Consider the following 24,096-nt stretch of genomic DNA (forward strand, 5'->3'; position numbering starts at 1 on the left):
AGGCAGCTTACAATCCAATAAACTGGAGCGCACACTTCTATCTTCCATCAAGCAATAGCATCCAGAGCTCCCGATTCCTCGCCCGCTTCACTCAATTCGACGGTGTTAGTTAGACTGTGCGAGCGAGTCCTGTTGGTCCGCAGTGGTCGGCGCGCGACGACATGAACCATCCCTCGTCGCGACTATTCCCTACGCCAACATCACAGCTCCAGCAACCCTCTATCCCATCCGCACCTCTAGCTTTCACCATCAGTCCCAACGAACCTCGTCGGGCAATACTCCCATACATCGACATGATTTCCATCGTCTCAGCTCCGTCTGCCATATCGCCGCCTGGGCCACTGTATTATGATGCGCGGCCGCCTGGCGCGATGTCGTATTACCCTGATCAAAATACAACGCGACTATCCGGCTCAAGCTCCAGTTCGCACGTCTGGGACAAGCGCACATCGGATCCAGCGGTTTGGGCGACAACCTCCTCATCAGCGCTAAACACACCCGTCCGTGTACCACGCAAAGATCCGTTAGCAGGCTGGTCACCAGCTTCCAGCACATCGTCATCAACTATAACAACTGCAACCGCCGCAACCTCTCCAGGCATTTCAGCACAACCGCTACAGGTCCTGCCGCCGATACAGATCGACGTAACGCCGGTGCCAAAGACAGATTACTCGGACGACGATCGGCCACGACTGCCGTCCCTCTCGGCAACAGTCTCACAGCCCAGATTTGGCCCGACACCACAGCCGCTCTCGCAGCTCTCGACACCACCGGTGCCGGTAGCAGAAATCCCGCCGCAAGCGCATATGTCGCACACAGAGTCAATCGAGCGCGCCCGCGCGGTAACCGAATACCGACGTGGTATCGAGCGCGTGCAAGAGAACTCGTCCCACATCTACCATTTTGTCGCCCGCCATTCGCCCCCGCCGCCCTCTGGATCACCAGTGCCGTATCCGGGGCAATCGCCGCCGTTGTCAATGATCGAGGAGATCCTTCGACGTGCACGCGAAAATGTTCGATTTTTGCAGGCGTGGAGGGATGCTACGGAAGCGTCGGAATTGCGACGTCGAGCAACAGCGACTGCTACCCGCAATTCCGTGGAGAGAGCACAATATGCTGACGAGGAAGACAAAACGGAGAGAGGAATTAGTGTTGGGATAGTCCGGACGTCTAGAGGGAGTACGCCGCCGCCGAGTAAGAAGCGCCTGAGGGGGATCCAGCCGAGTCGTTGCCATCAGTGTGGAATATCGGAGACGCCGGAGTGGAGACGAGGGCCAGACGGTGCGCGGACATTGTGTAACGCGTGTGGTCTGCGTATGTCGCGTATTTTTGTTTTTCAATGAGAAAGTGCTAATCGGTTTTTATTAGATCACGCGAAATTGATCAAGAAGCGCGGAATATTGACCGCTGCTGCTGTCGCTAATTCTATAAACGTATCGACATCGGCACAATCTATCCCCGACGGCGTAGTCATGCCGACAGCAATGTCTGTCAACGACGAAACGCTGGGCTACTCCACTCGCCATTGGCAATAATAGTAAGGGGAGATCGAATTCGCAACGACATCCACGCATTCGACATTTTTATACATATTTATTGTGGTTTTTGTTTATTCTGTGGGTTTTTATCGTGGCATTCTTTCGGCTAATTTGGATATACATTCTTAAGCGTTGTCTTTTCGCGGTATATATTACTTTTTACTAGTTTTAATTTCTGTATTTGGATACTATATTATATCAGGAGTACACGAGGGTATTGCATGTGTATTATAGTTAGAACATGGTAACAGTGTTAGATGGGATATATATCATGCCATGTGAGAATTGCATTGTTGTATGTACATTGTTTGATAATGCTAGTAGCAAATATCATCACAGAGATACCTCGTGATGTTGGCTCTACTGAGCGATGGCTATCTCATAGCCTTAGTACTTAGTATCTTTACTCATCAGCTCGACTTGGCCATTGTATTTTACCGGGCTCTCACGGGGTCAACAACATCAGTAGAAGCGGAAAGGTGTTCACATGCATCAGTAGTTGTGCGGGTTATAGGCTTCAGGGTTTAGGGTGTCAGCAACATTGTTCATTCTTCACGCGCTCTTCAATTCGTAACAGTAGGCTCAACGAGAGGATCAGCAGAGGACGACTCAGCCATCTTACACCTGCACTCTCGAATCGACTTAGCGTCATTACATTGCAGTCCACACCTGTTGTCATTACAGCCTAATTACTACTAATGCTGAGAACTACGCTTAGACACCTTAAGCCAAATGTATGTAGAGACGCGAACCAAAGTAAATCTGGTCTCAGCCCAGTCCACTATATCCCGTCAACACCTCACTATTGTCAGATCACCCACCGGTTATGTCATCAAGCTCAATTTGATGAAATAATATGTCTACCAGCGGGGTCTCTTAACGACAGCTGAATTTTTCGTCATGTAAATTGACAAAATGGCAGTTCGGTTAAAATCATAAGTGGATCTTAATTATGGGAAAGTAAGTTGCCGTCGGACTAAGCTAGAGGCTGCATAGCAATCGGACCACCCCGGCGGTTTGGATTTGCAATGTAGTTGGGGTTGGCGACTAGCCGACGAATTGCGACTGCGCTGGTCAGCGTCCGTGTCGGCAATTTTCCCAGATATCCACATCCCACCCGCAGCACCAAGCACAATCCTGGACAAACGTGGCATAGGACACACTGTAGTATGAGACCTACATTGTCTACAACCATACATGCAAGGACACATCTGCAACCTGCTGCGATCTATAGCGAGAGTTTCCGGGTGGTCGCGCATAAGTCGGAATCGCCGGCTCGGCAGAGTGGCGAAAGGTTTGTCTGGGATCTTGTATGTTTTAAACTCAGGCTGCGTCGCCCCACCATTATCACCGGTGTTTCCGGATCCCGTTCTCTTTACTTGTTGCAGATGAAGTTTGCGCCATATGTCTTTCACGCAGGCAATTTCCAGGATCAATATACGATATAATAAGAGTGCATTTTCTTGAATACTTTGTGCTGACAACCGCACAAGGAGTCACCAACGGAAACGTCACAATGTGCATGCGGAATAACGGTGGCTAACTTGCTGTCGGCGTACTCTACCAAGCTGTCATCTGTGTAATATATGTGCCGTCAATGCAGAAGGATTGATCAGAAAATCGACGCTGCTAGGCTATTTAGGAAAAAATGCACCTATGGCATGCATATACATCTCCAATCATGTCAATCTGACAGGTCACAGACCAACTAGTCAGATTAGCCCCCGACTTACCCATGATTTTGTCGATCTTAGAGCCGCAGATCGCGCTAATTCAGCCTGAACAGACTTCCACATGCAGTCCCCGACAACTCTGTGTGGACAACGTCGCAGATTGTTAATCTAAGCCATGGTTGGTGAAGGGTAACTTAGTATGGGTCGGAGAAAAGGTAGTTAGTACGACACTGCTTATTAGTTCTCGGGCGGCAGCTAAGTCCTTCCACCACTACAGTTACTGGGCTCCAGGTAACGTCCTTCCCAAGCCAACCGCCCACACCACCGAACCGCCCATTTGCCCATCACAAAAATACTACATGAAGCTATTCGCGCCAACATCAACCACCACGTCCTTAAATTAGAATAACTAGACCTGAAATATATAGCTATTTACTAGGACATTTCCTTATAGTATGGCTAAGATCACCACAGCCGCTGCAGCGACGTTTGAGCGCGATGCACGCAAACCCTATTCGCCTCAGCCTGTTCACCAGGATGCTCATTAAGTTGATCATTTACCTCCTGAAAACGGTCACGGGTCTTCGCTACAGTCAGAACTTGATCAGCGTCTGGTGAAGCACGTTTCCTAGCTTTCTTCTTAATCTGGCGCTCGTTCTCGGCTCGTACACGTTTCAATTCGCGTTCCAGTAGGAGGCTTATTTCCATAGCCTGATGGCAACACTTCACGATCTGATTGATATGCTTACGGATGGGGCTACTCGGGATATCTGGTAGCTGACGTCTCTTACTGAGGCTTGTATGCATGCTCTGGGCCTTTCGGTCAAGTTGACTAGCTGTGCGCGGTGTTGGTTGGCCTGATTTCTCCTGGCTACTAGCCCCAGTAACTGGGGATGGTGTACGTAGTTGATATGTGATTTTCTCAAGTACCCGATCCTGATCAAAAGGGACCAGTCCAGTTCCTGCGAATCCGGCACGTATAGTCTGTACATTCAACGCGGTGGCTCGTACAGCAGGGTAGACGTGTAGGAAGTCTTCCTTATCGATATGGTTTCTACCGGACCGCCTGACGCGCAGTGGTCCCGTTGATCCAGGCACATTAAAAAGTTTTCGCTGCCCGCGTAATGGATTTAATTTTACGCGTTTCGTAGGCATTTAAAGCCAATTGAATTCCGTTTTCATCAGCATATGGCATTTTATATAGAAGCGGTTGAAAATCGACGCGTTGAAAAATGTTGATCAATAAATTTCTGGCGTGGCGGGCAAATGGGCGGTTCGGTGGTGTGGACGGTTCGCTTGGGAAGTACGTTATATTATTGTCCACACTCGTTGTAACGGTTGGAGTCGGATCACGGTGTTGTCAATTCGTTTTCCAGATTGTCGTGATATTATCTGATTATTGGCGTTGGCGTACTTCAATAAAATCAATGACCCTACCAATACATGGAGTGGGGATGTGCTGAGGGTGACCGGCTTTCGTTCTGTCGCTAGCTTAGGATTCACAGTGCGGCCTTAAACCGATCCACATTCTCAAGCTGCCATCTACTCTATAAATCGCCGATCTACATATATCTCAAATAGGTAACTATCTGTCGGAATTATCTCTATAGTTGCCTATTCCGTGACAAAGTGTAATTGAACAGTACGGCAGTTGACACTCGAGAAACGTGCCAACTTTATTTGATTCGACCCTAACCAGTGGCTGAATCATTGTCGCGATTTTCTGTGGGTCAGTCAAATTACATTACCAAGCACTCTTCAACATTGGGTATCAACAGAAACATTTCAATCATACGCACACGAGCTCTGCCTGTTTGTAAGCGTCCTTCAGGAACTTTGGCCCTCGAGAGTTATTACTAAGGTCTCGTAAAATTCGCAGAATACAGCCGGTCACTAAGAGATGACAGACAAATACGCATATTTCGTCCCCCGATCGGGTGTGTACAGTCATCCAGGAGTTATAGGGAGTGGTCCGGAATACTTTAGTGCCGGTAAATCGCTTGCGGAAATTGGCATGGACCCCATGCTTGTCGGTTCTGTACCTCCACAGCATCAAAATCACTTGCAACAAAATGGCACCACCATGCAAGGCGTCTGGAACACAACTGGTTCCGCGGGCCAACTGCATCAATTAAACGGTTATCCAGAACAATCAGAGGCCGAGTTCGCGGAAGATACGACAATGTTCTCTGCAGCGGTACCGAGCTCAGAGTCACTGTCGCGCTCGCCGGAGAGTATGGATGAGTTTAATAACGGTAATGCGGCCGTGCAGCAATTGTCCGACTATGGAGAGGATATGCAACCGAATTTTAATGAAGATGAGCTGCAGTCGGTGAGTCCGGTCCAGTTGGACTACTGGTATGGTGCGACGCAGGCTGATTTCTTCTAGAAGCGAAAGGCACAAAATCGGGCGGCACAGGTATGACAGAGCTATTTCCTCAACCATCTATCCATACTAATTCGTGTCAAGCGTGCCTTCAGAGAACGACGGGAAAAGCATGCCAAAGAACTCCAGGAGAAACTAGAGCAAGCCGAGAAACACGCGCAAGAGGTCGAATGGGACAATGCAAGGCTGAAGAAGGAACTCGAATGGTATCAAGCAGAGAATAAAACCCTGAAGGACGCAGCAGACGCCGTACGGGCAAATTCTGTTACTGCTAATAATAACGGACATCCTTCGAAAGCGGTTTTCCCGGTATGTGGCTTGGATTGAATGTACATCATGGAAGCGCAGACTGACGATATGGTCATAAGGAACTCCGTATCGGCGACGCTGAGAACCACCAAGAGCGCCCGATAAATGTTAACTCGGATGACACAACGTTCCTTAACCCTTCCCAAATTTGGGACCGGCTCAACGAGCATCCAAGAGCAGATGTTATGGACCTCGACAATGTCATGAAGCGGTTACTCCGTAAAGCCCAATGCGGCGATCATGGTCCGATCGTCAATATCAACGATGTTGACGAAGCTCTTTCGGCGGAGTTGTTTGCACGAAATCAAAAAATGTAGGCCTTTACTGACAACTGACAATGGACCTACATGAGTTATAGAAAATAAGTGTATTTTGATGGTAATTACTGAAGCAATATGGTGTTCTCGGAATTGGGAGTAAATTGTACAGCTCTTTTCTCATATTTGATGGTATTGGTAAGGCTAACTATATCGGGTATGAACGAGTATCTTCGCTAGTCAGCTGTGTGAGCAACTATTTCGATCATAGTTCATGTTTATCCGCTCTAGGATTTTCTGATCTAAATCGATTCGATCTAAGATAACATGCGCGTATGACTATGTAACAGCTTGTCCTTATGGCGTCGGATTATCCATGTACATACTAGTGTCCGGTCGTTCACAACAAGGCAAAAGCCTTGAACACACAAATCGCACTAGAATTATTCTACTGTCATAAAGGGCATTCACGGTATATTTACGAGTCAGATCGACCCCCGACAGTCAAACTATGTACACGAACACAGACTGTGGCTCAACAATGATGCATTTTACACTCTCTAGACATCTCAATATAATACACAGAATAACTAAATGTAACAGAAGAACACCAAAACAAACAGTACTAACGTCATTTAAACTTTCATGTCAATCCATAGGGTGCAAAACATTAACCGTCGTTCACAATTGCATGATACTAAACCATAAAAAGTACAACACAATTCCAACTAATGCATATAAAATCAGAAGAACATTGAATATACCCCAGCCCAATATTTTATAGTGTCACCTTATATGCCCATGCAGAACAATCCAGTAATATAATCCAAATCCCTGTACAATAATGAATATTACAAAACAAATTTTCAGTTCAGCTTCTGCTCGCGTTCCTCCTGCGGCACGGTTCGGAGCAATATATCGCGTTGGTTCTGCAACGACTTCGGGTAGTCGTCCAAAGGCAGATGTGCCAATATGAAACCATGACACCGAAACTTGTCTTTCAAAGTTGGTAGCAGGAAAATTCCTCTGGCTATGACTCTCCTGATATAGTAGTCAGCACCGAAGACATGTTTGTCAAGCAGCTGTTTCAGGAAAATCTTAAAACCGTCGAGGTCGACGCTCTTCATATCCAAAATGCCATCAAATAACGTGAAAAGTGAGTCAAATACAGGCTTGCCGAGAGTAACCCACTTTTTGAGCAAAGAGGTGACAAGATCAATCCGCTCCGTCTGACCATGTAAGTCACAAACGGCCCATTCGCATAATACTCGAACGAGCCTGTTGTAATCATTTCCGTCGTAGCTAGCCGGTGGCATTGATACCGCGATGAGAAGTTCATCAGATATTTGGTCGATGTCATACGGCGCTGTCGCGTTGCGAAGAATCCCTAGCAAGCGCTCACGATGCTCTTCTTCAGAGTTCTTTGACAAACCGCCTGAAATAGCTAACAGTGACTGCTGATGAGCTAGCCTCATATTGGCCAAGGCAATATTCTCGAATACGTTTCCTTTTCGTCCGTTATCAACGCTCACCAGAGCTAATGCTCGTTGTAACACTGGCCTTATTGAAGGCCAATTCTCAGGTATGACGAAGGCGTCCGATGAAATGCATGACAGGTTATATACACAAGTCGACAGCTTGTGAAGCAATTGTTGGTATACTTCTCCGTGCGGTGTTTGTGACTCCAGGTCCCCAGATATGAATTTAATGTGATGGAGAAGTGCCTCTGCAAGTTTGCGAGACTTTACTGGATGAATAACAATTTGAGGCCAGAAAATGCGGACAAAGAGAAGTGATATCGGAATGCGCTCCGGGGAACTTTTCTCAAACTGCGTAATTGTCCAGTCAAGAAAAAGATTCCTGTCAATTAGATCCTCAGAGTACAAATGCGAAGCAAATCTGATCCTATTAGGAAGTTAGCTAGAGTCAATTAGAAGTCTCGCGAGTCCATACATATAGTCCATTCTTTCGCGCCATTTGGGAATCTGCTTAGTCACCATATCACCTTGTTGACCGCAGTCTGAAATTACTTTCTCAATAAACGCAGACAACTGAATAGTCCATTCACGAACCCACTGTGTCTCCGCATCCGAAATCGATGTATGTGTACCCTTTCTTTTCAGACCACGCAATTCATTTGCACCCACGCATCTTGCAAACCATACAGCCCGATGAATCGGAACAGCCTTGCTGCAACACTGCTCCACCAACACTCGATTTCTAATTCCGTGCGGAATGGTCCGTGAGAGTCGTCGTAAAGGAACAGACGGAGAAGCCAAGTCGCGTAACCATGCTTCACGTTTATGATCGGTTAATGTTACACGCGGTGGTGGTTTAAAGGTAGTCGGAGGCGTTATTTTGTTGAGTTCTTGGCGCTTGTCTATCGCATTCATCATAAATGTCGATAGTGCCTCCAACGACGCTTTTTGTCGCAATGACGCATATAGCGTCGATCGAGCGGAACCTGTCTCATTCTTTCCCCGAAGTTAGAATCAGACTGTACGTATACAATGTAACTTAACATACAGCTAGAAATGGTTTGTCTTCAAACCCATGTTGAATATAGCTTTCGGTGAGCGAGTCTTCAGCATGTGTTCCTGTCCATGGAAAAAAATCCGGATATCCAGCTACAGTTGTGAGTTAGCGAACACAACGCTGCGTTGTTTTCTAATGACCATACCATCGGGATTGTCTTTCAACAATGGTTGTAAATCAGCTGGTGGAGTCATGTAGTATATCGTCATCGAACTGTCGTCCCGCCCATTCCCGCCTCCAGATAGCAATCCTCGTGAGGGACTTGCTCCGCTGGTCCCAGTTGGCGTTCCAGGTGTACCCGGTCCGTGAGGGACAGGAAACGGCGACGATAAATGCCGCCTTTGATTAGCAGCAGCAGCGGCCGCGACAGATTGTTGTGGCTGCGACTGTGACGCTTGCGAATTGGGGTGGGGATGAAAATTAGTGCCTACACCGTATCCATACTGTTGTGGTTGCTGTTGCTGTTGCTGTTGCTGTTGCGCCAACAAATTCTGCGACTTTTGCATTTGCTGAGCATATTGCGGTTGCCTGGCAAAGTTCTGCGGACCATTGGGTAATTGCTGCGCTCCCGGAGGCGGTTGTCCTTGTGGTCTGGCATACGGCGTAGCGCCATTTTCGGCACGATGCTGTTGACCAGGGCCAGGTTTCAAAAGCCCGCTTCGCGAGTACATAGGGAATATGGCTCAACAATTCATGAGTGGGTAACGAGTAAGAGCCAACAATTTCGGCCAGTAAGATAGTTGAATGCTGGTGTATGAGGATAGTGAATTAATGGCAGTGGGGTTGGTAATCGGCGGTCGAGTTGGCAGCCGTAATCCGACCCGATGGTTCGGCTGATTGCCTGTGCCGATTCGGCGTCGTACGGAGTATAATCGAGGCTGCGCCAGACGGGTCACGCAAATCTACAACAATGTGTTAAATGTCGATTGTCAATGAAGCGAAACTTAGGTATTTCAGAGGAGCGATTATTCAAGCTGCTCTCTCAGAAATCGTTGTCCTTCGGGTCCCGCGTCTGGGTCAGTAATACGTCGCGATGGATGTGCCATTAGCCTGAGTGGCTTGTGGCTGTCCATAGCGAGCCTAGCAGGTCAGCTTCTGCTGGCGGTGTGTGGCGTTATGACAGCTGTAATTATGCGGGTATAGTATTTATCACGAGCTACTGCACACGTTAGTCTTTAAACTGTTCACAATAGCCCTAACTCGCCTGAGCTAGGGCATAAAGCAGTCACAGCCCATTTCTCTCATCCTAGCTCCGCGGCAACAGAACGCTTAAACCATTACCACAGTTCGGCCTGAATTTCAGCAGAGAAGCACAAACTCAACCACCGAGTGACATTCATCGTCCTTGTCGAACTAATACATCATGGGTATGTCAATTTGCTCTATGATACGAACCGTTGTATATTGATCATTGCATTGATACTAATATGTTTGCTAGCTGTGGGCAAGAACAAAAGATTGAGCAAGGGAAAGGTATGTAGGCGGCATGCGATCAGGGCGATCGACAGCTGGTTCGAATACTCGAGCAGGTTCTAACTTTCCGTCGTGATATAGAAGGGTATTAAGAAGAAAGTCGTTGACCCTTTCTCCAGAAAAGACTGGTACAATTTGAAGGTATGCAAAATACGACGCACTGGAATTCTTGGTTTTCATGAAGTATCTAACCACTGGTGTAGGCGCCTTCTATGTTCGAGAACCGTGATGTCGGCAAAACTCTTGTTAACCGCACCACTGGATTGAGTAGGTTCCCAAAATTGCGGCTGATGTATTCTGAATGAAGGCTTACAAGTATTTTACAGAGAACGCCAACGACTCCCTCAAGGGTCGTATTGTCGAGATTTCATTGGCCGATCTCCAGGGTGGTCAGGAAGACCACGCTTTCCGCAAAGTTAAGCTTCGTATCGATGAAGTCCAGGGCAAGAACGCTCTTACAAACTTTCACGGCCTTGATTTCACCTCCGACAAGCTCCGATCTCTCGTTAGAAAGTGGCAGACATTGATTGAGGCTAATGTCACCGTTAAGACTACTGATGACTACTACGTCCGTCTTTTCGCCATTGCCTTCACCAAGAGGATGAGCAACCAGATTAAGAAGACTACTTATGCTCAATCATCACAGATCCGTCAAATCCGAAAGAAGATGGTCGAGATTATGACCCGTCAGGCAACTAGCGGTACACTTGCCCAGCTCACCAGCAAGCTTATCCCTGAGGTAATCGGTCGTGAAATCGAGAAGGCCACTCAGGGTATCTATCCTCTTCAGAATGTCTACATCCGAAAGGTCAAGCTCCTCAAGCAGCCTAAGTTCGACCTCGGTGCTCTCCTTGCTCTCCACGGTGAGGGCTCTGGCTCTGCGGAGACGGGCCAGAAGGTCGAACGTGAGTTCAAGGAGACTGTCCTTGAATCCGTTTAAGTGGTGGCCGTGTACGTTTGCATTAGTTTGTTAAAGATTTAAATTGTATATGTAACTTGTGTTGGTGTACATGGAGACTAAAAGTCTAATAAAACTTGGATTAATGAACGATGGCCCTTGTTCTCGTAATCTTTAATTATTATTGCATAAATGGTCTATATAACTATTCTAGCAGCACGTGCATGTGTAGGGGAATCCGTGTATGATTACTTGATGCAACTAGCAGTATATCTTACTCTTGAGGGGTTAGTAAGAACTCTTCCACATCCTTAACAAACTCGGCAGGCTTCTCCGATATAACTAGTTGCAATTCATTATTTAGGCGCTCGTCCATGAATTTTTAGATAACTCACCCCAATGACCAGCATCGATGTCTTTCAAGACGAACTTAGGGAAGAATCTGCCGATAGTGGGAATAGCTTCATCCGGCACACTGCGAAATTCGTTAGCTTGTGTCTATGCGATAGCAGAAGCAGTCGACGTACTAGTGCGATCTAGTACCACGAATAAACAGTGCTGGTCCTATAAATCGATCATCTCGCGAATTAAACGGGAACTCGGCGATATGGTCCAGTGCCTTTGCTAAGATGTCAAGAGCTACGCGGAATCCGACGGTTCCATCACTCTTAAACTTGGCATTCGTTAAAAGAAAGTTACGGATCTCGATGTTCTGATCAGCTACGATCAGCGATGACTATAGCTTGTCCCAAACAGCTGTAAACAACCAACCTTCTCATACTTTCCCAAGACTTCAAACGCATCTTTGATGGACCTTAACCCCATTCTTTCAATATTCCGTAATGCCTGTACATATTTCGGAATGTCTGATCCAAGCGCGGCATCTATAGGCGCATTATCGACCGCGATCATGCTTTCCACAATATCCGGTCGTCGCAATGCCACAGCCATCGCTGTTTTAGCACCCATAGAGTGGCCCAGTATAACTGAGGGCTGTTTAATCGTTGTGTCTATGAAATGCTCGACGTCTAGTGCCAGACCCTTATAATCATGAGTACGAGCGTGCGGACTATCGCCGTGATTTCGAAGATCCTACGTACTGTTAATAATTAATACCGGATTGTAGTGGTCTTATTAAGACATCATACCAAAGCATACACGGTCGTCTCAAGTTCCTTTGCGAAGCGTCTAGTTTTCATAACTTAGCACCATCGTTAAGAAATAGGTTGCAACGGCGCCTGCTCCTGCTCCTGCTCGCACATACCGGCACACGCTCCTATTGTTCTGTTTTGAGCCCAGTAAACCATGCAGGACAACAATTGGCGCAATATTTGAGTTCTTTAACGAGTCTGGAGATGGAGGATCAAATTGCAGATATTCCAAATTTATGGGCTGCTCGCTGCTGACAGTCTGTCGGAGATGCCTGGTCGAGAGCGCACGCGTGCAGCCAAACGTTGGTAGGTTCAAGGTACACCGCGAGGATAATAATAGGTTACACACTCTGTGCATACTTGCTTGATATAATAATGGCATATATTGACTCTAATTGTAATACCTCTCTATGCACATGGAATTGAAGATGCGTATCGTGTTGCAGCCGTTGGCATGTCTCGAAGCAGGGAAGCTGGCTTGCGGCTCGGCAATGGCACCTCGAAGTCGGCCGGGTAACCCCAATTCCAACCTTGCAACAAGGAAGTCGACGAATTAGGAGCCGCGAACTCTCAGTACAGGTCGAGCCCCGAGATCTGTGTATTATTGGCAGACACCGTATTTACGCGATTATTCCCGATTTTTGGTGACGCTTATATTTAATGTGCGTATTACAAAATGGTATGAGTCTCGTTTGGAAACGGCGCTAATTGGAATTGTTCAGAAACATGCCGACGAAAGCAACGCATTTGGCCCGAACCACCAAGATCATCAAGACGCCGCTGGAAGCGCGAACGGAGACTATTCATCTGTATCGACGATTTTTGCGAGCGGTATGCTTGTATTTCACATATCGAAGGCTGGTTAGGGGCTCGAAAGACCAGAGGTGGAAATTTGGGATTCAAAGTATCTCAGACTAATCAACGCAGGCGCCAACGATTCTCCGTCTATATCAGATGGATGTACCACTGGCCATGATCCGATCCAAACTCCGACAAGAATTTGAACGTCAGCGGTTTGTCAGAAGTTTACCGGTCATAAGTGTATTGCTAGCGAAGGGAAATATGGAGTACCAGGTATGGAGCATCGATCTCATATCTTCTTTCAGCTAAATAACTGCCAGCTATCACAAAATCTAACACTCTGTAGGAAACTGTGAACTTCTGGAAGCAGAAAGCTCAGATCTTCAAATATTTCAGTCAAGAAGAGTATCCCGAGCGTTACGCTCGCAAGGGATTTGTAGACAAGTTCTTGGAGGTATGCATATTTGGTCTACGTATCGCTCAATGTAACTAATATATGATTAGGGAACTGCGTAAATATGTTATTGCTACAAGTTAACATAGTAGACTCAAGGCGATTAGAGGTTAGGTGGTACCTGTGTGCACCTTATTTGGTTTTGATGCGTCGATACATTTGGGCTTTATCGTTAATAAGTGCAATTGTATATAGTTCGCGTTTCCTCACCCACTAAACTGCTAATTACAATATACCAACAAGCTATAGCCCGAAAGTTCACATGAAGAAATTTTAATTGCCGTAACCGTTGCAATTTCGCAACTACAACAACACAACAACAAGCAATACTTCAGAGTATCACTGTATGTATTCGTAATCTGGCTCGAAGCTCTCCATTACATATCTTAACGCCACTATCCCGGAAAAATGTCAATATCACAGAATATATATACAATAATCACACATCCATCAAAAAATTCTAGTATGCTTATGTCCCTTCACAGCGCCAAACATCGATAGACTCAGCGCAACGTCATTTTCCGACATCGAAGTGTTGCTTTCCTCGACAAGATCAAAGGACCTCAACTTCAAAGCTGACGAGGTCCCATTTTTCACTGCAACTAGATTACTGAAATACGAATCCTCGGACGCAAACCTCTCATTATTTATACTTTGAGATGCAGATTGTGAAGTGAATGATGCTGCGGAATAGATATTGGATGACGGCGAATACGGTAGCGAGCCTGGCTGTGATTGGTTGATCAAGCTCACTGATAGATGCGGAGCAGGAGATAGTAAATTCGTTTGAGGTGACGGAGTTGAGAGTGCCGCCGGCGATTGCTTCGGATTGCTCATATACGAAACCATTATGCGTTGCTAAGGAGCAACTCGCACCGGTGCCGATTGGGAAGGACTATCTCTTGTATTTCGTCGAGCTACTCTTGTTGCTTCCTATATCTGGCGCTTCAGGGTGCCTATTGATCTAAGTACATGGTACTTTGGACTATATCTTTATTAAATTCTTTTCTGTGAATGCCGGAGATTGGTGGATATGCAGAATATCCAAGTGTTTGCAAGTTGATATTTTGTCCCGATGTCCCGACCATAGAAAAACCACACGTTACTTTCCCCACCCTGGTCATCGCCGATCTGCACACTCGTTGAGTCGTTCATCATTATCCAATCAGGGCACCATTTTCTTTTACTAATGTAACAATAAAACCACTCGGATAATACAGGGATTTGGGTTACTCATATAGTATCATTATATTATAGCAACTACATAGGTGTAAAAGCATCGCACATAAAGACCACTGGTAAAACGTCACACCAAACATAATTAACCGTTATCTTTATTGCAACACCTTTTTGACCTTCATTCCTTTGTACTACTACTTTACAATTTCTGCATGGCAGCAATATCCGTGGATTGAACGTGGTCTTCATCTTCCTCTAGTGCAGCCTGGAGATCGTCCAGCGAAACCTTCTCATCCTCAACGACCAGATTAATCTGCAACTTCTTGATACCGTAACCAACAGCAATCCACTGGTGAGCACCCCAGACGAGGCCATCCATCTCAACGGCCTTTACATTCTCGAGCAACTCGTCCAGGTCAGTCTCATCGTCCCAAGGCTTGACCTCCAAGGTGACGAGACTCTTAGCAGCAGGTTTAGGTCCCTTTGCAGCCTTCTTCGCAGCGTACTCGGCTAATCGTTGCTGCTTCAACTTCTCAGCCTCGGCATCCTCCTCCTCGTCGTCAGAACCAAACAGGTCGACATCCTCCTCTTCCTCCTCCTCCTCCTCAGCAGCGGGCGCAGGCTCCTCAGCGGGAAGCTCAGGTCCGAGACTCGCAATGTCGGCAGCTGAATCGCCTGCGAGGTCGGAGCTACGCGTATTATTAGCATGTGCAAGAAGCAATTAAAGCTGAAGCAAATTCTACTCACAATTCACTCTCGTATGAGGCAATGTTAGAGTACCAACGAGCAGCGTTGCTATAAACTCGTCATCAGCAGACCATTACATATAGTAATTTTTCAGCATATTATCCACTTACGGGTAGGTCTTAGGATCAGGGTTAGAACCAACGGCCTTGAAGACGATGACGTCAGCTTGCGAGGGAGAATAACTAAGATTCAAATAGTTAGCATAAATCGACGTCGTTATCGATGACTTCAGGTTCCGCCATAGGCAAAGCAATATCGAAGGTGTTGCTTCACAAGTCAGAAAAAAGTGAACAAATGGGTTTGTATTCATTCTTGTGCGGGGTCTTAAGCCGCGATCATAAACACGGACCATGATTTTCATCATATAAGCAGGGACCTAAATTCGGCAAAAAAACTGCAATTGTCCGCTGTCGAGTTCCATTACGGAAATGTCGTATATCCCGCAGCGAGTGACAACATCAACTCATTCATGAGTGCATTCAGAGACATCTGCTTTGATTTCGACGGAACAGACTGAAGTGAACAAATATACTAATTACCCAGAAATAAAGCTCTCGGTCAACAAGAAGTCATTAAGTCTGGCGAGGCCTATGCCATTGAGCTGTTAGCATTCTGTACATCTACTCCTATTTCTACTGATCTGGACGGTAGACAGACCATCGGGAGCTAACTGTCCTATCTAATGCCACCAACTAAATAAGCTTACCAGTAGCAGAAGTCAGATCACCGAAACCCATTGTGAATTATTTGACGAAGTTGCACAGGGCGAGTAAAGGATTGTTCCAGAAGACGACGAGAGTGAAGAGTGCTCTGGGACGTTGACAGCCGTGCTTGAAAAAATTTGTGTGGTCGTGGACTTCAATTTGGTGCCCGTGCGGGTTGCGCACTAAGTTGGGCGTGGTTTGACCTTTGAGCCCATACCCCTTGTTTAGACTGTTCATTACGACGCAGTAAATTGAGGACATAATGCCGGAAGAATTGGACAAAATTTTGCAATGTATTCGTATATACACGTAACTAATACAAAAAATAATTCAAATCGCGCTAATTCTTGCAAGCAAATTGCTCAACTACTAGTTTCGCAGCGTGGGTACCTGAACCGTACGCCCCACCAACCGTCGCCAGCTCCAACACATCGCTACAGTGCTCTCCCGCGAACCATACGTTTCGCTCAGGCATCCCCCTCCTTAGTTCTTCAATATCTTTATCGCCTTCTTTTAAACCGGTCGTGAAACATGAGTACGAACCATATCCTGCGTATGAGTCCTTCGACCAACTCGTGCACAATATGGCTTCAGGGTCGTCACGGCCAAGTTCATAACCGGATATTCGTGAAAAATACGGCTCAAAAAATGCGATTTTCTCTCTATCGCTTTGCATATTTACAACTCTCTGCGACATATCTCCATATAAGTACCATAATAGGACTGGCTGACTGTATGGTTCTGGGAGATGCGCGAGGGATATGACAGACATCGGCCACTTTTCAGGATTGGAATCTGGCGCGTACTCGGGTGAAAAAAATTCGAAATAATCCAAATTCCAAAATTGCCTTGGAAACTTGATATAAACCTAGCGGAGAATAAAGTTAGTTCACCAATTTCTAAATTGACACAACATATATTTGTTCATTTACCTTTTCCAGTCGGCCATATCCCAGGGAGTCAATTGCAGATACTAACCGTGATGGTAGTTCCGGACGAAAAGCTATAGTACGTTTCTTCAAAGAACCTAATGGTGCAGCAACAACGACGGCGTCAAATGCGATGCTCTGGCCCGCAGTCAATGTGATATTGACACCACTGTCAAAAGTATGCACTCCGGCAACAGGTGTATTGAGCTGTAAGTCAACCTTATCTAAAACTTTGCCGGCCATACTCTGTAATATCGACGCAAATCCACTTGCGACAAACAAGTTCTCACCCTGAAATAGCTTAGCCTTTGAAATGTGCCTTTCAATAAGTCTGGAACATACTGGTGAAGGCTCCTCTAAATATGCGAACTTTAGGCTCTGTTTGGTCACATCCTCTCCAATATAGAACCCAAATATCCGCGTAGCCATCAATATCTGCTCCCGTATCTCCGCATTATCCGGATATCGATCCGCTACGACCTTTTCGACGTAGGTATACAAGCTCAAGTCCGGATTAATGGTCGCTGCGTGCGCCTTCGAATACTGAATAGCTTCCTCGACATATTCCCACATGAACTCCTCAATGTAGTTCACTTTCTCGGGAGGATACTGGGTGCCGCTGGGAGAGAAGATGGTTCCACTGGACCCTATATCGTGTAATGCCACGCTAGCATCTTTGAAGTACATTAGAGCCGAATTCTGTAATGTGTCACCATGCATCCAATTCGGACCCAAATCCACTGGTTTACCAAACACATTTGACGCGTGGATCTACTTGTATGATTAAACCTTTCGAGCATGACAGGATTTATTCACATTAGAACTCACTCGACCACCTATGCGTTCTCGCGCCTCGAATATAGTGACTTCAAATCCATACTGCAGGAGCGTACGCGCACAACTTATGCCCGCTGTTCCAGCGCCGATGATCGCGATGTTCGGTGACATATTATAGCTATTTGCGAAATAAGGAAAAGCTAAATTTGATGTATATACTCTCTGAAGTGAACGGAATTGCAGACGTCTCCAATATCTTGGCCGCGACAAACAAATGCGACATGCACCTGGCTCCTCACAGCTGATCGAACCCAGTCACGCTCTATACAAGCCACGCAGCATTATATTTTCGGGTGCTAGCCAACTAGAAAATCTCCATCAAATCAAAATGGGTTGGTGATAGTGCCTGATGGTCAGGGTACTTATGGACGATCCTGCGGAGATCAGACTCCTGTTTTGCAACACGTATTGAAGTATGTTCCTCGCGAACATTGCTCGATTCAGATTTACCGCGCGGAGCACATGGACGATGATCTACGACAGAGCGTCGTCTGTCCGATTATACCAACAATATCGGCAAACGATGGTTAAGATTTTAGACGAAAATGTACGATTTGGTTAATAATATTGTCCTAAGCTAAATCGTATTAGCGATCCTGGGCTTTTTTTTGTACAGCACTAGATGCAGCGAAGATATCGAAGTATCAAATATTTATCTCATTTTAACACTTCGTCCGATCACAGAGCCTATCATTAAAATGATATAATCGTCGTATTTCAAGGTTCGCTGGATCACAGAACCGCGGCGATTAATATACTAATTCTGGTCAACATTATCAGTCCAAAGTAGGAGTATCATGCAGCATGTCGCTTAATATTATTGTTACGTCCTGTTCGGGAATCCAAAATATGCGACGCAGATTGTTGGCCAAATGCTGAAAGCAACCTGGACATCAGAATATTTCAGATCATCTTCACTGGAGTTCATCTAATAGTCATTGAAAACATGACTATTAACTTGTAATACCTAATAACTTAACCTTGTAGATATAACAACAGATAGATGATAGGATAATACAGGTCAAGAGTCCAAGAGTTGCCTCCCCATCGCAATGCGCAAGTAACTACTTACTAAGGCTCAATATTCAAATTCTACTCTGATCAACACTGGTAGTAGTCGCAAGCATTGATGCATAGGCGACATAAAATTTGAAACTGTTGGTACTGAGCGCGTCTCCCGCAGACATCATAGTTTCGGATCCGGCGCTATATCTCCTGTGCGGCCGCCAGACAGCACTGACACAAGTGGCACAGTACCATTCCGATACATCGCTTCGATCCAGTATAGACAGTGATCAGCACCCACCACATACATAGAAACGCAATGGATCCATTTTCAGACGCTGGAGGCATGTATTTCAAATATTCTTGTATCGAGAATATGAATATCGGACAGCACAGATTTTGATAAGGAGATTAGAGTAGACAGTACTGACATTATATTTAACACAGAGCTTTTTGCGATCCACAATCTCTTTTATCAGGGCGCGTACAAGGAGGTCCTCGAACAATCGCTAGCGGGATACTCAGATTCCGCAATAACGCAAGCCAGAGTCTACCACTACCGGGCACAAATCGCTCTCGGGTCGCCTGAACAAGTTGTCGCTGAACTCGACGACACGGAAGGGAACGCGGCACTGGCGGCCGTGAAAGCGTTCGCGCTCTATAAAGCCGGCGAAACTGAGAGCTCTCTGGAATTGGTGGGGGAGTTGGTTGAAACTTCGAGCGACGATGCGACTGTGCAAGTGTTAGGTGCGATAGTGCTGTATTTGGCTGGCATGATTGAGGAGGCGCTCTCGTTGCTCAGCAAACACGAGGGTAATCTTGCTGCGTAAGTCACAATGATATCGGATAGAGGAGTAAGTAATAATCTAACTGAGCGAAAGCGTCGCCTTGATTGTCCAAATCCGATTGGTGCAGAACAAGCTTGATCTCGCCTGCAAAGAAGTACAGCTCGCGAAGAAATGGGGTCAGGACAATCTGCTGGTCAACTTATCAGAAGCATGGGTGGATTTACATTTGGTATGGTTTAACAGAAGCATCATCTAAGCAGAATAGAATACTAAGTGAGTCATGATCAGGGCGGCGAAAAGTATCAAGAAGCATTCTATATCTATGAAGAGCTGGCACAGACCCCGTCCACTTCTAACGCCCGAACATTCGTTGGCCAGGCTATTGCGGACATTCAACTTGGCCGCTTGGAAGAGGCTGAGGATGCGCTCAATTCAGCTTTGGAGAGAGACTCGACTAGTCCGGACGTTCTTGTCAATGCAATCATTCTTTACATTCTGCTTGGACGGGATTACTCACAATACCTAGAGTACGTAAAACTCTGATAAGTTTAGAATATCTGGCGCGTTGACACACTTGTTTAGGACTCTGCAGAATGTCGATGCTGAAAATCCGTTCCTCAAGGATTTGGAGGAGAAGAGTACGCTGTTTGACACGTGCGCCGCCGAATACGCAAGCTTGATTGTAGAATAGAGACTACGATGAGCAGAGCAAGCAATTTCATGTCTTGTTTGAGATTAATGAAGGAATAATGTATCATATGCGTCGTCTAGTCGTGGTGTTGTTAATGAATTATATCCTGTTGCGCAGATCTAGTGTGGCTACGACATATATGACAGTTACCGTACACAATATCTACACTGTCGGTGAATCAACAATCTAGATTGTTAATTCACTATTATTTAACAACAGCCAAGCGCTCGACGCTAGCTCTAGTTGTGGGTAACAGTGCCTCTACGGAGTAAATAAGTGTAACATTAAGACTAATCACCTAACTTTGTTCCATGTTGTCAGAGATGTACTCCGTGAACTAATTATAATTAATTATTAGTAGCAGGAAGTGATAAGGATAGCTAAATCCGTTTGCCTACTCTCTGCGCTTACTTATATAGCACTGCAGTTAAAATATGTATTAGTGCTGACTAGATAGTTTCCCACTCTAGATACATACTGAGGCACAATGAACATTCGCTGATTCGCATATCTGTCGTTCAGCAAAACGAAATATATTCACCTACCAATAATAAGACAAACTCCATCTCAGTCTACAGCTTAATGCTGCTTCGGTCGATAGTTGCGCTAATTGGTTAGCGTAGGCACATATGTCGGATAAACTTCCCAATTTGTCAACACATCCGGGCACTTCTCGCTGAACCTAACGCCCGACCCCTCATTGCCGCACAAGAGCAAGAGCATAAAACCGCACGACCGCCCCGGCTCATTTTATTCTACGTTTGTTTGACCACGAAGAACTCGCAGCGCCGTGTTCGCGACATACGGCACCACGGTCGGTTCTAACTGCGCGATGGAGACATACAATGATCAGAGGTGAATAGAATTTTGTTGTCCAATTAGAGGGCAAGGGTTTGACAAAAACGGCGAATCAACTTATGCAGCGGGTTTTGGCAGATATGCCTGAAATGATATGCAGCGGATGCGTGCAGCAATTGGTGTGTCAGGTTTAAGTTGCGATTGCATGATTTTGCATGATAGTAGTCGCCACTTTGTGAGATTGTGAGACGCATGAGACGGACGGCAAAAGTAAAGTGGTACGGTTGGGGCGAGGGTTGTATCTGGTAGTACAACGGGCGACATTCTTCCGGCGGTGGAACTTTATTCAGCATGAAACGTCAATTGATTGGTAAGGATTTGTGATGAGACAAGGGGTAATTCTGTTTTTAATGCTACGGATACTTTCGCAGTAAAGCTGACAGTGCTGCATTTTTTTTTTTTGATCCGATACAATTTATGAAGTAAACGTCAGGTTCGTCTGCATAAATTTACTATATGGTCCAGTTCATCATAGAGCATTCAATAATGATATTATTGTATCCAGCTAGCATATAAGCACACCACACACCAGTCTATAACATATACAATGTGTGAACCCTTAAGAAATATGACGAACACCGAATCCCATAACTTAAACCATGACCCATATTGATCCCAAATACCCGAATAAAATATATGTGTACGAATTGAAACGAGCAATGTCTATAATGCGGAAAGAGGAACGTGACAAATGTCTACTGTGCAATGGTGATTCCTTTGTTGAAACGAGCACTTATGGGAGACATATGACCCTTCTCGGTGCGACGAGTTTTTCGGGTGTCGACGGCCGAGCCGAAGAACTTCTGCTTGCCGAGGGACGATGGCTGCGATGTTCGGTTGTGGGGTTTCTTGTACCGTTCGAGGTCGCCAGAGTCAAGGATTCGCAAAACCTCCCGCTCAATGTCGGCAAAAGAGTCGAAGGGGATGTACTCGATATTGTGCTCCTTACAATACTCCTCGAGTCTGAGACCGGCACGGGCGAAGAGGACATCTGCCTCTCGAGCGGCAGGAAGGTCGGAAACGCCGTCACCAACAAAGATTATCAACGGATTTCTGTTGCCGGGGAGTTGCTTTCGGAGATGAGCACGGCATTCCTTGACGGACAGGGACTTATCATGCCCGAGTTGAGAATCATGTCGCCAGATTGGCTTCCACTCTGAACCGTCAGCGGAAATCTCGGCCGCGTTGGAGATGATGTCAATTCGCTTGGAGGCGTGATGACCAAGGAATTCGTTAAGGACTCCTCGGAGGACAGGCTCCAGGCCAGCAGAGATGACGTTGAAAGCAACGCCCTCCCGGATGCAAAAGTCGTGGAAGTCAGCAAAGTCAGGGTCGATCACGAGATGCTCTTTCATGGCCTTCATGGACTCGTCGAATGGAACGTTCAAACTTCCCCACATCTCCTCAGAGACATCGCGGAAACTTCGCTCTCCAGTGTGGATTTGCTCGTCGAGCCGCTGACGGTGCACGGTGCCACAGCCGTGGCGGTCGAAGAGTATGTGACCGGTATCTTGCATGAAGATAGTGCCGTCGAAATCTGTCCGGGATATTAGTATTGACAGGTAAATGCGACATGATAAAATCAAGACATACCTGAGAAGATAGCGACATCCTTACGAGTAGGAAAGATCTTAGTAACGGAATTGGAGTATGATGGAGCCATGACGACAAGTAGTAAGCTGGTAACACTTGATAGACTGTGTATCAAAGGAGTGAAGTCTTGAGGTCACGATTCAAGTTGTCGAGAATGAGTGAAAAACAAATAGGGGGAACAAGGAGGGCGCGACTAGTATTTATAATCTTTTTACACGGGTGGCGGCAGAGGCCGACGGGGGGAACAATCCCACGAAGAGAGACGGAAGCCGATGAACAGGACAAGGTAGGCTGGCGAGACCGACGCCCGGCTCGGGCGAGGAACGTTAGAACACGCTGCAGGAGCGGCGTGGTACCCCACACACGCATTTGTTTGGTCGTGACATTGCTCAATGACGGTGTGGTTCATTCATCTGTACCCGTACCTATTTGTGACTCGTGGTCTGTGATCCGCACCTTGTTGCGCCTCTCCTCTTCGGGCTAGGTGCTCTATCGCTAAAGCACGGTACCTGCATCGACTTGCCGCCCGGGTAGATCATTGTTTCTGACCCGGAGTCTGCTTCTGCAGTATAGCAGTCCATAGCATGATCTGCATGAGTACATAGCGTAGTTATCATCTCGAAAAGCAGAATTATCTTATATAGAGAACTATAACGTTAGTGGCATTGCTATTAGCAAAGCTACATGCTGTATTGCTTGAAATCATACCCGAGTCAGACATAAATTGCACACTGAAAAATATCCTGACCTGCGTTTAGCAGTGTCGGCAGCCGGCAGGCTTTGCGCTAGAACTAACTAGTACTAGCGCGAATATTGTGAGTTAGCTCTGGGAGCGCAAGAATGAATCGCGAATGTTCTTTTGCCAGGGGGCTAGCTTGTTCGGGCTAGCCTTCCAGTGCGACTGTTTGGAGCGTGCTACTGCTTCGGGTAGCCATTACAGGATCGCCACCTGCGGATGTGGCACAAAATTGTCGCGTGGAAGCCGGCAAGCATCATATGCGATCGTCGTTGCTAATCTATGCCGAATACAGTAGTACCGCCCGTCGCTGTCAAGTTTATGAACCCGCTGCAGAGCGACGTCATCGCCATTGATTGAACGCTTGTGACCGATAAGTGGTCCCGACCAGTTTTCGTACTCAGTCGCGGCTGTGCCCGACAGCAGCTCACAGCTCACAGTTAATTTTACTACATTCAAACATAAGTCTAGTTAGAAAAGTACTGTGCTTGTTCATCGTGCAGTTTTAGTATATTCCGCCGATCTCGTCGCCACTATCAATCACCTCGTGCTCT

At 46.3% G+C, this 24,096-nt stretch overlaps 10 protein-coding genes across 10 annotated transcripts; 5 read left to right on the forward strand and 5 right to left on the reverse strand.

The window, feature by feature from the left end:
* Positions 1-1,712, forward strand: V1508DRAFT_15284 (uncharacterized protein). The gene is made up of 2 exons (XM_066936047.1): positions 1-1,314; positions 1,369-1,712. The coding sequence occupies exons 1-2, from the start codon at positions 162-164 to the stop codon at positions 1,533-1,535; spliced, it is 1,320 nt and encodes a 439-aa protein (XP_066799215.1). The 5' UTR covers positions 1-161; the 3' UTR covers positions 1,536-1,712.
* Positions 1,713-5,111: 3,399 nt separating this feature from the next.
* V1508DRAFT_429679 (uncharacterized protein) lies at positions 5,112-6,223 on the forward strand (the record flags this gene model as incomplete). Its single annotated transcript, XM_066941895.1, has 4 exons — positions 5,112-5,543; positions 5,601-5,630; positions 5,682-5,906; positions 5,966-6,223. The coding sequence occupies 4 exons, from the start codon at positions 5,112-5,114 to the stop codon at positions 6,221-6,223; spliced, it is 945 nt and encodes a 314-aa protein (XP_066799216.1).
* Positions 6,224-6,660: 437 nt separating this feature from the next.
* V1508DRAFT_363361 (uncharacterized protein) lies at positions 6,661-9,826 on the reverse strand. Its single transcript, XM_066937266.1, has 4 exons — positions 8,844-9,826; positions 8,690-8,790; positions 8,117-8,637; positions 6,661-8,068 (listed from the first exon to the last, which is right to left on the reverse strand). Exons 1-4 carry the CDS (start codon positions 9,367-9,369, stop codon positions 7,030-7,032), a joined length of 2,187 nt encoding a protein of 728 aa, XP_066799217.1. The 5' UTR covers positions 9,370-9,826; the 3' UTR covers positions 6,661-7,029.
* A 66-nt stretch (positions 9,827-9,892) lies between these two features.
* Positions 9,893-11,320, forward strand: V1508DRAFT_379183 (40S ribosomal protein eS1). Its single transcript, XM_066937648.1, has 5 exons — positions 9,893-10,065; positions 10,137-10,171; positions 10,253-10,312; positions 10,375-10,438; positions 10,498-11,320. Exons 1-5 carry the CDS (start codon positions 10,062-10,064, stop codon positions 11,109-11,111), a joined length of 777 nt encoding a protein of 258 aa, XP_066799218.1. The 5' UTR covers positions 9,893-10,061; the 3' UTR covers positions 11,112-11,320.
* On the reverse strand, positions 11,210-12,674 carry V1508DRAFT_459006 (Alpha/Beta hydrolase protein). The gene is made up of 6 exons (XM_066942734.1): positions 12,334-12,674; positions 12,218-12,257; positions 11,841-12,161; positions 11,597-11,781; positions 11,465-11,544; positions 11,210-11,411 (listed from the first exon to the last, which is right to left on the reverse strand). The coding sequence occupies exons 1-6, from the start codon at positions 12,600-12,602 to the stop codon at positions 11,344-11,346; spliced, it is 963 nt and encodes a 320-aa protein (XP_066799219.1). The 5' UTR covers positions 12,603-12,674; the 3' UTR covers positions 11,210-11,343.
* Positions 12,675-12,796: 122 nt separating this feature from the next.
* V1508DRAFT_379187 (uncharacterized protein) lies at positions 12,797-13,723 on the forward strand. Its single transcript, XM_066937649.1, has 5 exons — positions 12,797-12,882; positions 12,943-13,051; positions 13,148-13,294; positions 13,368-13,475; positions 13,526-13,723. The coding sequence occupies exons 2-5, from the start codon at positions 12,947-12,949 to the stop codon at positions 13,535-13,537; spliced, it is 372 nt and encodes a 123-aa protein (XP_066799220.1). The 5' UTR covers positions 12,797-12,882; positions 12,943-12,946; the 3' UTR covers positions 13,538-13,723.
* Positions 13,724-14,707: 984 nt separating this feature from the next.
* Positions 14,708-16,333, reverse strand: V1508DRAFT_408247 (uncharacterized protein). The gene is made up of 5 exons (XM_066938986.1): positions 16,108-16,333; positions 15,941-15,989; positions 15,512-15,583; positions 15,402-15,449; positions 14,708-15,343 (listed from the first exon to the last, which is right to left on the reverse strand). Exons 1-5 carry the CDS (start codon positions 16,136-16,138, stop codon positions 14,854-14,856), a joined length of 690 nt encoding a protein of 229 aa, XP_066799221.1. The 5' UTR covers positions 16,139-16,333; the 3' UTR covers positions 14,708-14,853.
* Positions 16,334-16,445: 112 nt separating this feature from the next.
* V1508DRAFT_346651 (uncharacterized protein) lies at positions 16,446-17,982 on the reverse strand (the record flags this gene model as incomplete). Its single annotated transcript, XM_066936669.1, has 4 exons — positions 16,446-16,973; positions 17,038-17,325; positions 17,377-17,805; positions 17,863-17,982. The coding sequence occupies 4 exons, from the start codon at positions 17,980-17,982 to the stop codon at positions 16,446-16,448; spliced, it is 1,365 nt and encodes a 454-aa protein (XP_066799222.1).
* A 1,075-nt stretch (positions 17,983-19,057) lies between these two features.
* V1508DRAFT_408256 (coatomer epsilon subunit-domain-containing protein) lies at positions 19,058-20,717 on the forward strand. Its single transcript, XM_066938987.1, has 5 exons — positions 19,058-19,220; positions 19,324-19,702; positions 19,758-19,893; positions 19,953-20,191; positions 20,247-20,717. The coding sequence occupies exons 1-5, from the start codon at positions 19,196-19,198 to the stop codon at positions 20,353-20,355; spliced, it is 888 nt and encodes a 295-aa protein (XP_066799223.1). The 5' UTR covers positions 19,058-19,195; the 3' UTR covers positions 20,356-20,717.
* An 867-nt stretch (positions 20,718-21,584) lies between these two features.
* Positions 21,585-23,115, reverse strand: V1508DRAFT_408260 (HAD-like domain-containing protein). The gene is made up of 2 exons (XM_066938988.1): positions 22,807-23,115; positions 21,585-22,750 (listed from the first exon to the last, which is right to left on the reverse strand). The coding sequence occupies exons 1-2, from the start codon at positions 22,874-22,876 to the stop codon at positions 21,909-21,911; spliced, it is 912 nt and encodes a 303-aa protein (XP_066799224.1). The 5' UTR covers positions 22,877-23,115; the 3' UTR covers positions 21,585-21,908.
* Positions 23,116-24,096: the final 981 nt, after the last annotated feature.

The sequence above is a fragment of the Lipomyces doorenjongii genome (assembly GCF_038497915.1).
Source record: "Lipomyces doorenjongii strain NRRL Y-27504 unplaced genomic scaffold V1508scaffold_1, whole genome shotgun sequence".
Lineage (NCBI taxonomy): Eukaryota > Fungi > Ascomycota > Lipomycetes > Lipomycetales > Lipomycetaceae > Lipomyces > Lipomyces doorenjongii.